The 15,648-nt window shown below is 42.4% G+C and overlaps 1 protein-coding gene across 2 annotated transcripts; it reads left to right on the top strand.

The window, feature by feature from the left end:
* Positions 1–54: 54 nt before the first annotated feature.
* On the top strand, positions 55–15,599 carry alms1 (ALMS1 centrosome and basal body associated protein). Of its 2 annotated transcripts, none has more exons than XM_020604135.1 (18): positions 55–160; positions 1,437–1,608; positions 1,905–2,025; positions 2,138–3,953; positions 4,196–4,355; positions 4,461–5,630; positions 5,964–6,079; positions 6,725–7,784; positions 7,999–8,118; positions 9,249–9,404; positions 10,592–11,604; positions 11,759–11,870; positions 12,840–13,043; positions 13,169–13,416; positions 14,200–14,365; positions 14,500–14,557; positions 15,071–15,170; positions 15,309–15,599. In XM_020604135.1, the coding sequence occupies exons 1-18, from the start codon at positions 146–148 to the stop codon at positions 15,351–15,353; spliced, it is 6,852 nt and encodes a 2,283-aa protein (XP_020459791.1). In that variant the 5' UTR covers positions 55–145; the 3' UTR covers positions 15,354–15,599. The 2 variants fall into 2 exon arrangements, with proteins under 2 accessions (XP_020459791.1, XP_020459790.1); XM_020604134.1 differs by having other exon boundaries at positions 7,996–8,118.
* Positions 15,600–15,648: the final 49 nt, after the last annotated feature.

Raw genomic sequence — 15,648 nt, 5'->3', positions numbered from 1 at the left:
GAAAAACAAGATGGCAGTAATGCAACACCAAGATGCCCACTGCCGTAAAACACCACAGTAGAAGAAGAACCGTTCGAATCGGTTCAAACTCTCTCTCGCGCGAGTACATTTCATAGCAACGCTGACAGTAACAACAAAAACAGCAATGGAGCCTCGAGAGGTATTCTTTGTAATTCTAACTTATTTTCTGTGTTTGGAAATGTCATCATACAACATTTTATGTCAAGCTATGTCACACTGTCATGGAAGTTTGATTAAGGTTTACCCAGCGTTGACAGTTAGCTTTAGCTAGCCAAGTGCTAACCGATCTGCTAGACTGTTAGCTAATTTATCGACCGACTAACGAACAAATAAACCTTATAAGTGTAGAGATATTATTGGACGCAACATTTTTGGTAATGCTGTTAACATGGATGACTGGCGGATACACAGTTGCACTCTAACGTTAACGTTTGCAATAAGTAAATTATGCATATTATACAGAGCGCGGTCATGTGTCTTTCACCAATCTTGATATGCGCTCTGTAAAATAAAGTTATCAAACTCTTTATCCACGACTACAAACATAGTTTTAAAGGTTGGTCATGTGAAACAGCAACAGACAGTGGTGTAGACAGCGTGACGTTTCTTATGGTTGATCTCCAGCAACATTAACGTTTACTGTTATGGTCAGTTTTTCATTAATAGCTATCAAAAGCTTTTAATCCAAAAGAAGAAAAAAATAATAAATCACGGTACTACAAATACTAAGGAGTAACTAATCTAGCCATGGGTACTCGTTTGTCTATTTCTTCTATATATGTCACTTTATTTACATTCTTGCTATTTATTTTGTCCAGTATCTGATTTAAACTACTGATGCACAGATGTGGCTAACGTTATGTATTTTATTCCTGTTTCCTTTTGTGAGTGGTCTGCTAAATGGTTAAAAATCTCTGCTCTCAAATTTGTGTTCTCACTTATATTTGTGACCTATTAACCCACCAAAGTGCCAGCAAACCGCTTCTTTGAGCCCCTACTGACCCACTTTAATTAATTTAAAATCCAAAATTAGTGTAAGAAAATGCACTAAGTAGATTTTGAAATAGCCTCTTCTACAGAAACTGGACCCACAGACTGGGAAGAACAATATGTCAACACAGAGGAAGCTCGTTATACAAAGTGAAGGCAGCTGGGTGGAATGACTTGTTCCTTGTCCTGTAGAGTTTTGTGCTGAATGTGTTCTGCTGCTCACTCAGCAGATTGTGGAAGGTCTGTGGGACATTTTTTGTGGTGGATAATAATTTGTGCAGTATGATTCTCTCTGCTACCAACTTTAGACACTATAGAGTTGTTTCCTGCAGCTGTTGTTTTAAGCCTCCAGAGAAACATTACAGTTTGGTTAGCAGTGTTAATAGTAACTGTGAGGTTTTTTTTTTTGGTGATTTGGTTTGCAGAGGGTGGCAGTGTCTCATCAGCTGTCAGCAAATGAAGGTGTGAGTCAGTCTGGTGGACAAACATCCAGAAACCAACTGGGAGCTCAGAGTCACCGCAGCGCCAGTCAAGACCAGAGGCATACAACAGATGGCTGGGAGCTTCGACGGCTAGGGGAGCAATCTTTGCAGCTAGGTGTGTGTGCATTGTATAAAACAAAGAATTTCACTCCCTCTTTGGCTTTTCTGTCATAATGTTGAATAGGATAATGCAGAAAAAATGTATAAACGGAAATCAGTGGTTTTGACTTAAACAAATACTTCATATATGTCCTCCATTTTATGATATTTGTGTATCGAGTTCTGTAATGAATCACTTTTTTAAATTTAAATGATAATGCAAATTTGGAAGCAGTGGTGGTAAATCTGTACTTCTGTTGTAAGTTGTATGCCTGTTTATGGTGGATGTGGATAACGCATTTTCTGTATCAGAATTTCAGGACAGTAACCTCTCTCCAGCCCTTTCCCTCCTGCCTGCAAGTTCTCAAGTGGAGCACAACTTCACTGAATATTCCTTATTTCAACAAAATGACAATGAATTCGCCCCTTTAAGGTAAACAAAAAAACATAAACTACAAGTCAGGTACTGGTTTTGTGAACATAGTTTTCTGCAATATGTCATTTAAATGTTTCAGTGAGAGTTTTGAATTTTTATTCTTTTCAAGGGCATACCCTGATGTTTCCATGGCATCAGAGAAGTTTCACTTTCCACCCCAGGATCACACCATTCAAGCATCTGAGTGTGGCTCACTGTCCCAACACCCTTTGGCCCAGGCAACCAACCTTTCTGAAGAAGGAGTGAGTAGCTGCTGCTCTCTGTCTCAGCACACTTTATCACCAGGAAATGAAGGCAGTGGAGAGGAAATGGCTCATTCCCCACTGATCGCCACCACAGCCAGCCAGCAAATGCCATCCAGAGAAGAAGCAGGCAGCAGAGAAAAGGCCTCAGAGAAACTGGGCAAACTAGTAGTAGAGGCTGCTAAAGATGAGACATTATTTCTGAGTAAGGATATTCCTGCACAGCATCTTCTGGAGCTCCTTCAGAAAGATGTTGGCATGCTAAGCAGCAGCAGTAGTGCAGTTTCCTCTGCCTCAGAGACTTCTGTGAAGAGCATTGCATCTTTGGTTGAAGCATCTAAAAGCAATATAGTTTGCAAATCAGGCACTGACGTGGTTAAAAGAGAAGGCCCTTCAGGTGAAGCTTCTCTTCCTCAGCAGCAAACACCGCAACTTGAGCGAGTTTCAAACCCTGAACAATCTCAGGTTTGTAACATCACCACGGGGTCCCGCAGCACTCAACCTGATGATGGTAGTGAAGTATTGCATAAAGAGCTCCTCTCTGAGGTAGAGAGACGCAGATACTGTGAATCTAAATCAAAAAACCAACAATGTCCAACACCACCTGGTCAGTCTCTCACAGCATATCCCACAGAAGGCAAGTCAGGTGTGGCCGGAATAAATCGGGGTGGTGTGCCATGGACAGGTCCGTTTTCAGCAGGTGTTGAACGAATTCACAGAGAGCAAGACCTGTGGTCCTCAGGAAACCAAACAGGGATTGATGGATCTTACCTGGGTTTCCTTCCCCAGTCTCAGTCTACTCCAGGGATTTTTAAGGTCCCACCCAAATCTGGTGTCAAGGCTAAATTAGGGCAGCTTTCTACTGTAGAATCCAGTAAGAGCTCATATCAGTCAAGCTCAGATATCGCTCCACAACCAGCTGTTCCAGGGAATGAAGCCCATCACCTAAATCAGTGCCAAAAAGAAGCTACCTCTGTAGAAGTCCAGTCTCTACCAAGTCTCAACTATGTGCAGAAAGTAGATGCTTGGAGAGCAAATCAGAGTTCAAGCAAGACCTCACTTTTGGATAGCTTGGCGCTGCAAGGATTTTCTGGCATCTCTCCTAAGAAGAAATGTTATGATGCATTATCTGACACCCCAAGTCAGCAGGTGAGCAGTTTACAGCAGCCTCCAGTTTCAAGTGGTGTCAACCAGAGTGCCACAGGGATCTCCTCCAAAGCTCCTCCTGGCTCCTGTTCTCCAAAAAGAGGGGAGGCAGTAGGTAGTGCTCCCAGTGACAAGGACAACATCGGCTCTGCAGCCAGACCCCTTGCTTCTCCTTTTGGCAGGTCACAGTCCTACTCCTCTCATAGTACAGTTGTCAGGTTGATGCAGAACGATCATCAGAAAGAAAAAGACACGAGTCAGACTCAGGACGGTGTCCATCAGCAGCCTAGTGCCACAGTTCAGCCTTCGCCGCTTGTGAGCCTTGGTCAGTTCAGTGATGTATCACTTGACAGAGATTCAACACTATCAAGTTCCCAAGATAGTTATAAGAGTGGAATTAAATTAAGAACTTCCATTGGAGCTTCCTCTGTCACCAGCCTAGAGGTTGATAATTATGCACCATACTGGACTTCAAAACTGTCAACACCACCTCCTCTGCCCAGGCCTCAAGAGCTCAACATTGAAGAACGAATTCCGGTAATTGAAAAACCTGTAAAAACAGGAAGAGTTTTTTTAAAAAAAAGTTATTAAATAATGTCTGTGCCTGGGAAATTTTATTACGTATAATGGTACATTGCAGACTTGCTTTCAGCAGATAATTAAACTTGTAGGTTTAGTAGTTAACTTTATAAGTGCGCCAAGAAGATGGTGAAGAATACAGTATGCATGTCAGCTTGTGTGTCTGATTCTGATGTGTTCTCTACTCGTCTCTGTTGCAGTTGTATCTCCATAACCTAGGCATTGACCAGTCTCCCTCAACAATCCTGACTCCATTTGTACCCAGAGGGCCTATCAGAGAGCCTGAATTTTCTCCAACTGATCTCTGCACAATTAAAGGATCTACTGGAACGCCAACCAAGAGCACTCAACCTTCTGAAGGTACCTAACTTTGAAACTGTTTTAACTAAAAAAAAAAAAAAAAAAAAAAAAAAGGTGCCATTTTCAAAAGTTGGCTAAAGAAAACCTGTCATTTTGTATTTTCAGGTGGCAGTCCCCAGAAAGGAGAGTTTTCCAGGTCCAGCATTCTGTCACTAGACTCCAGTGTATCCATACCGATCAGCCTGGACAGTCTTGGTCCAGCTGTATCTGTCCCAGAGCAGACCAGACAAGCTTGTCCTTCAGTAGATACACAAACTGTCCAGAGTAAACACAGACTGGCATCCTCCTCCCAGCTTGAAGAAGACCCTTGTTTCTCCACGCTGCAGCCCAGCCAGCAACAACAGGAGGACAGTAGTTTTACCAGCAGCCACAATGATGTCCAGCTGGAGGAGAGGTTTGACCCCGACTTCCCGTTAGCTCGGGGGTTGAGGTGTGGGGAAAGAAACTTGGAGTCACCCCTGCAAACAAGCTGTAGTACAGATCAAAATGCAGATGATTCTGTTGTAAGCTCCAAGGCTTTGTGGGAAATCCGCAAACTGCTCTCTCGAGCGGAGAATCTGGTGTCTCCTCGGTCATCTGCAGCCTCCCCTGCAGTACCCCATCTGCTCTCTGATGATAACATTTTCCTCTCACTGAGGAAGAAAGCCAGCATGCCCCAAGACTCTTCATTCTCCTCCTCCTCTGCTACTGGTGATCCCAGAACTCATTCTTCTTTGCTGTGGGCCAGGTCCTCATCTGACTCTGTGCTGACCTCAGAGAAACCAAGACAACACTCTGTTGGTCGAGAAAGTAAGGCCTCATGGCAACCTGGTTATCCATCCATACAAGCACACGTCACTGCTTCTGCTGCAGATACATACAAAGGGCCACAAAATGTTTCTGCTAGTAGAAGTGTAGGGTTATCCCTTGTCCTCTCCAAGTCGGTCCGACGGGCAGAGCCTGAGGGCTGCAGTGCTGCACCCTCTGACAGCAAAGTCCTAACACAGCCACCAGTCATCCAGCCTCTGCCAGCTGTGAGTGCAAAACAGTTCACCTCTGCTCCTACAGACACAGTGGATGTCCCAGAGCAGGAAGAGAACACTATACCTGGAGGTCCTGTACAGAATAGCTCTTCATCACCCATTCTTGAGGACCCAGATCAGGGAGCGATGAGTGATGGGAGCAGTGAGAGTTCACTGGCTGTCCGAGTGGCCACATTACTGCAGAGTGACTCTTCAGCCGCAATGGTGTCCAGTACAACTACCACCACTGACCAAGAGGAGAGCAAAGCCAGAGGTATGATGGTTCAGACACTGTCAGGGCAACTAAGTTCCTGTTTAAATTCACAGTGATACTTCAGCCATAATTTTTGTAGACAACATTCACCCTATGTAGAGGTAAACATTAGCTCTGAAACACTTTATTCACTCATACATACATCATACTGTCTATAGTGAAATTCAGTGTTTCCACAGTAAAAAGTCATATGCTCAGTGTCGTCCCAACAAAAATACAGGTACTGCAAAGTGTCTGTCTCGCTCTCAGATACAACCATGTTCATTTACACAACATTAATAGACTACTTTAAAATGTTCTACATTAGGTTAAAAGTGTGTTTGGATGTTGCAGAGTGGATTAAGCTGAAGACATCAGGACAGCAGCGTGAGCCTCTAGAGTTGGACAAAGAAGACAGGAGGAGGATTGAGGAGATCAAGAGAGAGCTTCTGTTACAAAACCCTATTGAGGTAGCACTCAAGAAGAGAACCATATGTTTACATTGTACTGTAAATTAAGTGGAATTAAGTGTAAATCGACATTATTTTGTCTGTCACACATTTCCTTTTTAAATCATGTAATTTGTATTTTTATTGTCATTTTAATGTCTCCCCCACAATGTCTGGCCAGTATAAATTTCACTCTTAAGGTAACCCGTGTGTGTGTGTCAGTGAGTGTTTTTTTATAGTTAAGTGTTTATTTTATACAGAGTACTGCTGTTAGGTTAAAGCTGGAAAAAGTGTGGTACTGATTTTAACAACAGTGGCCACAGTGTGGGAAAAAAATAAAAAATAAACACAAGGTCTGATGATAGCAGAGTGGGCTGGCGGGTTAAGCAGGGCGACAACATTTCTAGACTATTTATTTTTGCTCGATTTATCCAAATGTGTGCTAAATCTTAGTTAATGCAGCTGTATTGGTTGCTGTATTGCATCACCTATGCATGTCAGACCTTTGGACCAACTGTTCCCAGTTCTGGTTGTAGTGCCGGTTGCAGTGCTGAAATGTTTCTGATCCCTTATGGCAGATGAATTAATTCACAGGAAAAAATAAACTGTGATCTTGTGTGGTCCCAGGGTTTGAAATAGAATATTGGTTTTTGTTTCTCCTTTCAGAGCCAAGGGAGCACAGATACAGAAAGCAGTGCAACATCCGCTGTCAGAGTCCTGGGGGGACAGGGTCCACCACAGTCGGCAGAGACACTGACCGCCCTCAGTCATGTGAACAACCAACTGCCTCAGCCGCTGCAAGGTCTCAGCACTGACCTCTCTGACTCTAGCATGCAGCTTCAAAACCCTCTCTGCCCTGATATTGAGGTTCAAGTGCGTGAAATTGCTGCTAGAGAAGGAGTCATCCTCCCTAGAACAAACCTTCAGGCCTTCACATCTATCACCATTGCTACCCGAAGGCGCTCCTTCTCTTCTCCTTCCACGTCATCTGCATCTCCCCTCAGCCATGTCTCAGAGCCGCTCAACCTGACCGAGCTCTCCACAGGAGCAGCTGAACACCCTGAAGCTAACTGGAAGCTTCCCCCTACTCTGAATATGCAAGATCATGGGACCAGAGAGCCAGCATCTATGTCTGTACTGAGCAGTAGTCTCCACACCAGAAACCAAAAACTCAATTCTCAGTTAATATCAGAAACTGATAAGAGGCAAAACACTGTAGGAAGTGAACCTGACGAACTTCTTCCAGCCTCAAGGGATTTACATGGAGATGTGAAAGTTGATGGTGCACAGTTATTCAGGAAAAATGAGTTATTTGTCCAGGATAGCTCTGTTTCTGGTGGTCATAGAGCTGAAATGGCCACAGGTTCACCTACCCCTGAATCCCCTGGCAGTACAGGTCACATCTCACATGTCCATCTCACTCTCTCCCCCAAAGCCACTAATCATAGCTTGGCCATTGATGGCCACTCCAGTCATGCTGAAACTGTCACAGTGCAGCCACAGAAAGAATCAGTTCCCCTCATACGCTCATCCTCTGCTGCCAGTAGTCTGGATGAAGGTGTTGGTTTGTCCAGTCCACCTGAGTGGCTTGACACCAGAAAGCCAAAAAGACAGGCGGGAAGAAACGGCACATCCACCCTGTTTAAAACTACTGTACCTCAGAGGAGAATCACATCCACACAATCCTTGACACCATGTGACAGATTCTTTACCCCTGACTCAGCAGGTAGGTTCCTTTAGTTTGATTAATAAACTAATGATTTCAACACTAATTAAACAAGGCTAGTTAATAGTATAACACATCAGGAGACAGACTCTTCTGTAAAATATTAAGTGTAGCTATTCTAAAAGGCTGTTTCCAAGATTGGATTATGACAATATTCTAAGTATATGTGGTGGTTAAAGATGACCTTTTATGTGTCCTCTTCCTCCTCCAGCAGTGCCTGTCTTGTTGCCCTATAAACCTCACGGCAGTGAGGAGCTCTTCTATGTCCCTCAGACAGAACCTGATGTCTCCTCTACATGCCCCTCGGACACGACCCTGGAGAGCTCACACACAGGTATGTCATTTTTTATTGAGCAGCTTTGTTCATATGTTGATGGCAACTGGTGCGCTGGAGTCTCGTGGGCTAAGACTCGGAGATCAGAGTCACATGTTATCCCCATTCATCTCCCCACATTTCCTGCCTGGCTCTCGGGTAAATGCAGCACAGTGGGTATGTTCTACTACACTGCTAGTTTGTGCCAGTAGTAGTAGTAAACAAGTAAACTAATAAATACATATGTTATACAGGTCAACATGGCTGATTCCAAATAATAATAAATCTTTATTTGTACCGCACTTTCCAGCTCAAGAGCACAAAGTGCTACAGCAATAAAAACAGAGTAATACAATATCAGTTAAGAACACTCATAAACAGACAGAAGCCAACAGTGTCAACTTTACCATCATTCCAGAGGAAATTTGGTTTGCTGTTGTACATAAAAATTTAAACAGCAGCAATCCATAGGCAAGGATATAAAATCAATATAAAATACAGCATTAAAAACCTATAAAAACAGGAGGACGTTTGAAATGAGGCTTTGTAGGAAGTGGACTGACGGCTGCCTCCTTCAGCAGAATAATGGGAAAACATCTTGTTGGTGACAAACTGCATCTACACCAGTCAGTGCAGCAGAAGTCTGACATTTTATGACTTATAAATATAAAAAATGTTTTTGTTTAAGGGACTTTTAAAGCTGCAATTTTATGTAAAATTGGCCTTGGAAAATATTTACAGCATGTGAGAGTAGAAACTGACTTGGAAGTGGCAAAAAAAAAAAAAAAAGTTCACCATATTAGAATTCAGCCGTCAGTTGAGTCTGAGCAAGAAGGATCTGCTTTCATTTCCCCTGTGCCTGTGAGGAGCAGCAGCTGGTCTGTTGTAACATATGCCAGGGGGAGGCATGAATTATTCATGTTCAGGGACTGAGTGAGACAAAGAGCTGGGGTCCATGCAGAGAGAAAGAGGGAAAGGGGACTGTAGACTTTGTCTCTTTGAACATCTTCTATTCATTAGTGGCTGAAAATTAAACATTTTAGTCAGTTTACCAGCAGCATTATTCATGTTTCACAAATGAGGATAATGTTAAGTCGAACCTCTGATGGTACTTATCATGACGTAACAAACCACTACTGAATTCTCACCAGGCTCGGATGACGCTGTGCCCCCACGCTTCAGCAGCGAGGTCCTCGGGCACCAGGACCCAGGATTGGACCGTGGAGTCACCATCAAGCACACAGAGGGCATCTATAGCAAGAGGTTGAAAACGGCCACCTTCAAAATGCAGGAACCTGGATACAGAGGTGAGCAAACGCACTGACCACTCAGTGAAGTGTTGGGTATTGAATTATATTGTGTTAAATGCATAAACAAGCACTTCTGGTCCAAGTGAGTAATAAATTCTCATATTGGTAATTTTTTACATATTTCAGTCTAGTTAAATGAAATCTGTGCACTACATGTACTGAAATGAAAGGGACATTGTTGCAGATAAAATGTATTTGAAAAGATCAAAAATGTAGTTCAGAAATGATTTCCAACTACTCCTGGTTTTTTGTTTGTTTTTGTTTTTTTATATTAGGCAAACACTGTATTAAACAAATAGGCTCAGCAGATGTTGTTAAATCCATCATTAGAAACAGTTACTTACCAGGAGAACGTTTAGGGCCATACATTGCTTGCATCAGCAAGGAGGGATGAATGTACTTCTTTGTCTCTGACCATTGAGTGTGAAGAGACAGGAAATGTAGAGAGAGAGAGAGAGAAGGTATGACATGTGGCACTGGTCCTCTGGCTGGGAATTTTTTTTTTAAATTACTTCTACATCATTGTATTGATTAATTGACTGAATGAAATATTAAGTTACAGTATAAGCATTAGTCATGTTAGCTTTTGATTATTGTATATATGCACTGTATGCATGAATGTTTCAATTCTTAAAACACACACCATATGTCAGTAGATATGTCGAACTTCTCTAAAGTTTATTGTGTGGATGCTGAGTTAGTTATATTTTCTGATTTCTTCCCTGCGTTTTTCGGCCCTTAATAACTCCAGCATACTTTCAGCTAGAAAAACCGTTCAACCTTCAAACAATTCAGCAAATCTTCAGTTATTCGTCTTACATTCAGCTTTTTGACATCTATTACAGTTTTTGAATTATCACAGTTTACGTTTTATGGTGGTTTTGGACTTTTCTCAGCCCTCCCCATTTTAGAGTGGGTGGATTTCAGCATTTTCAGGGCGATTCTTCAGCAATCAGCATCCACGTCCATTTGTCTAGTTCTTTTTTCTGTTTTTTGATACATCGTTTCCTCAGGAAATGCATTTGTCTAGTTCTTTCTTCTGTTTTTTGATACATCATGTGCTGCCATTTACAGTATTGTTTTGTCCTTCGGAGTGTGTACAGACTAACAATGAGTAAAAAATGATTTAAGAAAAGTTTTCTGAATTCAGTCTTAACACCTGGGGTATCTCTCTCTCTTCACAGATGCCTCTGTATCAGCAGATAAAAGCTCACAAACAAGTGAGAGCCAAGCTCTGAAGCCATCTTCTCAGGTATCAGTTGCCTTTACCAGAGTGCCTTTATCGAACAACCAAGGATCCTCCAAAAGAGACCAGGGGACCAGCCCGGTCCAGTTTCTTAGTTGTGATCAGCCAGAGTCACGCAGTAAGGCCTTTCAGCCAGTTAATGCAGAAATGCATAATGACAGAACAAGTCATCACCCGGACCAAAGTTCTGTCCCTCAGGTAAGACGGCAGCGAGACCAGCAGAGGGAGGACCCTGATGTCCTTCAGCCCAGAAGCCTGGACCAGCTGTGGCAGAGGTTTTGTTATTGGTGGAGCCTGGAAGAGTCCTGTCCAACCAGCAACAGAGAAGCATCACTACTGGAGCGCCTAGAGCGCCTGTCTCATCTTGTTCATAACACAAGGCCTATTAATGAGTCAGAACAGCAGGAGGGGGGAAGCTGTGATCCTTGCAGCACAAAGCAGAAGCTGGGCAGGAGGAGGCAGGATGCTACAAGGGAAGAAAAAAGACAGTGTAGCAGAGAGGATAGAAGGAATTTACATTATGAGACTAGAGACACAAACAGGAGAGTCAGAGGAACCAGACCGGGAGAAGGTAAACCTCCCATCCATCGTCAGGCCTGGACACACAGGCTTCAGGCAGAGGAAGCATCTCACCCTGCAGAGGGCAGTCAAGCCTCGTCCACCTCCAGCTTCTCTCACAGCTCCTTCCAGAGTCAGCACCTATGGCCCGCAGACAGAGACGAGATGGATACCTTGTCCACCATGTCTGGTTCCATGTCCACTGTCGACACCGCCCGGCTGATCCGGGCTTTCGGTGCCCACCGCGTCCAGCATCTGAAGAGCAGCTCCAGCCTCGGTAAACTTTACAGCACCATCAACAAGCAGAAAGAAGGGAGAGAACAGAGGAGAGGGAGGAACAAAGACTCTCCTCAAATCACCACGCTGTCAGAGACCACTGGCACTGATGAAACGGTATGTACATGTACATGTGCATGTTGTTGTTGTTATCAGCAAGGAAACTGCAGGTTTTGAGAGTTGGCAGCTAATAAAGGAATGCAGAACAATGTGGCACACAAATTACAGATATTAAACGGCTCTTATTTTCTGTCATTGCATCGTTTTGCAGATTTCTGCTCATTCTTCAGCCAGCACTTACACGCTCCCATCACCCCGTGGCCCTTCCAGGTCTTTGGCTACCAAGAAGGCAGTTAAACTGGTTAGCAAAGGCATCCAGGCAGGTCAGTCCAGCAAAAGGTGTTCCTCAGATCGGTGAACAGTGGTTAACGTTTTATGGGACATTGTTTAAATTTTGACATGAGTGTTTGTAGGAAACATTTATAACCTTTAACACACACCGTATGATCCTGGACTGTGTATAACATGGCTCGGTGAGACAGTTACCAACAACTGGGCGCAGCAAAACAGAAAATACATCTGTGTGAAAAATCAATTTGTTATTCTGTTGGCCCAAAAATAAGATGATCCCAGGCCGAGCTTTTGGAAAAAAATTAAAACTAGTCATGTTAAATATCCCAGTGATAAATAATTGTTCTTGTTCTCAAATCCTTTCTCTGGTAAAAGGGAAATTTATTTTACCAAACCCTACATTTGTATAGTTTGTCCAGGTATAACTCCACCTTCATTTTCAGACTCTCATTGATCTGACAGCAGTAATTCTTGGCTGTTTGTCAGATTTGTTCAGGTCTCTTTCTTCGGTAAAGGCATCAGGATCTACTTTCCACTTTTTTTATCCTTGAGGCATTTGTTTATTTCAGTTTTTACAAAAACTCCGGGTTGTGAGCTAAACTAACACATTTGGAACTGACTAACTCTAAAAGCCAAACAAACTGATGTAAAGGAAGTTGCCGGCCTGTTTTTCCATGTCTGTAATGGCCAATACACTCGGTACTCAAATTATGGACATGGAATGGGAAGAGAGAAGGGTCATTTTACCAGGGGACAGAGCTTGATTCAGATCATCTATGTTTTTGTTTGCAAAAGCAACAGTTTGCAGTTCTCGAGTTCCTTCTTGCTAAAGTGGAAAAATGAACAAATTATTTATCATCAAAGAATATTTAACAGGATCAGTGTGAATCTACCAGGCTTACCTTTAGTTCCACTAACCTGTCAAATTGATAATAGAAATTAGAACTTCAGTTGCCATGGTAATTCTTAAAAGTTCACACTGTTCATTTCTTTTTCCTCAGGTGACCTGGAGATTGTTAGTAACGGGACTCGACGCCACACCAGAGATGTTGGAACCACGTTCCCCTCCCCTCGTGAGACCAGTGCTCCGAGGCAGCTCTCATCTTCATCCAGTGTAGAGAGAGAAAGACGAGGGCAAAGGAGCCCCTCTAAGAGTCAGGGCTTACATAAGGGCAAGAGGAGTCCATCAAAGCCTTACCCTCGAGGTGTGTTAAACTGACTAATGAAGTTTTTGTTTTAAAAGCATTACAGCCCTATTTTTATTGATTTATACCAGAATAAAACCAGTTATGTTGATTTGACTGCTGTGAATTTCCTTGGGCTCTTTCAGGCATTTCTTGGTTCATCTCTGCTGACAACTCAAGATCAGAGGCAAGGAAGGAGAACCAGCGAGAAGAAGAGTCAACATGGAGGCTGAGCACCGCCTGGTTTGAACCGTACAGCAGAAGGCATCTGTGGAGAGAACCGCTCAGACAGGTCCATGAGGACAGAAACAGGCAGCCAAGTTCTATACATCATGCTGCACCTGATCCTAGAATCAAAACGTTGTCCTCTGGTCTGGCACGTCTCTCTCTCCAGGTTGGTTTGCATTTGTACTTTTCTTTACAGTCCTCATGTAAAAGGGCTCGTACTTAGGACGGTATATTTGAGACATGAACAACTCGTTACAAATTGTCTGTTTTAAGGGACAGTGTTCTTTGTGGTGGGAGATTATTTTAGATTCCTCCACAGGTCAGGTTTGTCATGAGAAGTACAGCCAGTATAAACAGTTTTCAGACTCATGTTAAAATAGATCCAAGTCATTTTATTCCTCATCAATCTACAGACACTACTCCACAGTGATAGTGAAAACAGGTTTTTTGAGTGGTTTTTAAAATGTATTAAAAGTAAAAGACTGAAATATCCCATTTACATAAGTATTCAGACCCTTCACTTAGTACTTAGTTAAAAGCACCTGTGGCAGCAATGACGGCCTCGAGTCTTCTTGAGTGTGAAGCTACAAGCTTGGCACCTTTCTTTTGGAATTGTCTTCCAATTCTTCTTGGCAGAATCATTTAAAATGAACCAGGTTAGATGAGGAGCGTTGGTGCAGATAGTTTCAGGTCTGTTGTATGAAGGCCACGATCTGCTAACCCCTGGACGTAGGAATAAAGCTTAACCTCTCACACTAAGGTGGCATATTTGAAACCTATTAAAGCTCCAAACACTGCTTGAGGTTGTAGGACGGAGATATTCACTCAGTAATTAACTACCATGAACCTTTTTAAATTTATTTTACCACCATAAGACCTATCAAAAAAATTACATGGTTCCCTTTTAACGTCTCTTAGCTGCAGTTAATGATGCTTTTTAATCCTGCAGGAGGCTCTGGAGATGAGGCGTCCAGAGTTCATAGCTCAGTCCAGACAGAGGATGAAGCGTCTGGCTCTGCAGGTGGAGGAGAGGAAGCTGCAGGCCGTCTTCACCAGAGAGAGAGACGAACTCTTTCACCAGCATGAAGGACTGGGATGGCCGCCGAAGCCTGCAGGTATTCAACAGCAAACACTGGAAGAGGAGCTTGTGCTTAGTTCTGTGCTGAATAAGCTGATGCTTATCTGTCACAAGGTTTTTAGAAGCCACCCTTTGTTAGTAGTATTTATTAACTGTTATCTTTATGTTAAGGCACTACTCTGCTCAGGAGGGCTGTTCCCAGGAAGGAGATGATCCAGAGATCCAAACTGTAAGCTTTCTGACATTCTTATGTAATTCAATGAACAAGTCATTGGATTATTTTAACCAGATAGAAAAATGCTATGTAATTCAATGAACAAGTCATTGGATTATTTTAACCAGATAGTAACAATAGTAAAAACGCTAACATCTACTCTATATAAATACCTGTGGTGTAATTATGACTTTCCTAGATTGTGTTTTAAGTTATTGTTCACACAATGCTTAACCCTTTAACAAGGCTAATCTGGCAGACTTCATTCATCAGAACTGATATTCAGTGTTTTAAGTCTGGTCATTTTCTTTAATGGTATTTAACACTCTCCCTACTTTTCTTCAACTCACTGTTAATGTCAGTCCTGGATATTTGTCGGTGCCACACTTAATCTAGTATTATTCTTAGGGTTGCAGATATTGCATTAAATGTATTGACTGTACACCATCAGGTTAAAGGATGACTACAGTGTCAGCTGCACAATGGTTCAACTTTCACAGACTTTGTCTAAACATGTTTCTCCTCCAGGATCTATGAGAATCTGCCAGAGGTGCAGAGGAGACGACAGGAGGAAAGAAGGAAAGCTGAGTATCGCTCATATCGTCTGAACGCTCAGCTCTACAACAAGGTAGAACAAACAAACATCTCATCCAACATTAATCTGAGAGCTAGAAAAAACTTAAACATAGGTTGTCTTTCAGTTTTAATAAAAGCAAACGTATTCATACAGAGCAGTTTTAAAAAAGCAAACATTTTATTTTTTCAGAGAATCACCGGCCGTGTCCTGGGCAGAAGATCAGTGTGGCAGTGAGATTTTATTGTACAGTAAATCAGTGACATTGAAACATTTTTACATAAAATAGGAACAAAATGATCTAAACTGGAAGTTTTTATTTATGACCAATGTTTTAGTTGTATTTTAAAGATAATGCTAAAGTTGAATTCTACCCATAAATAGTGGCATCCACACTATTGTTATCCTGTTCTTTATTTTTCTGATTCCTTCCGTACATTTTTCACCACTGAATAAAAACCATTCATCCTTTGAAGAAGTCAGGACAAGTCCAGCTACTCATCTTGTATTTAGCTTTTTGATATCTTTTACG

Source organism: Monopterus albus, unplaced genomic scaffold, assembly GCF_001952655.1.
Source record: "Monopterus albus unplaced genomic scaffold, M_albus_1.0 scaffold64.1, whole genome shotgun sequence".
In the NCBI taxonomy this organism is placed as follows: domain Eukaryota; kingdom Metazoa; phylum Chordata; class Actinopteri; order Synbranchiformes; family Synbranchidae; genus Monopterus; species Monopterus albus.
The sequence above is the reverse complement of the archived record's forward strand: the minus strand, read 5'-3'. Positions and strand labels throughout refer to the sequence as shown.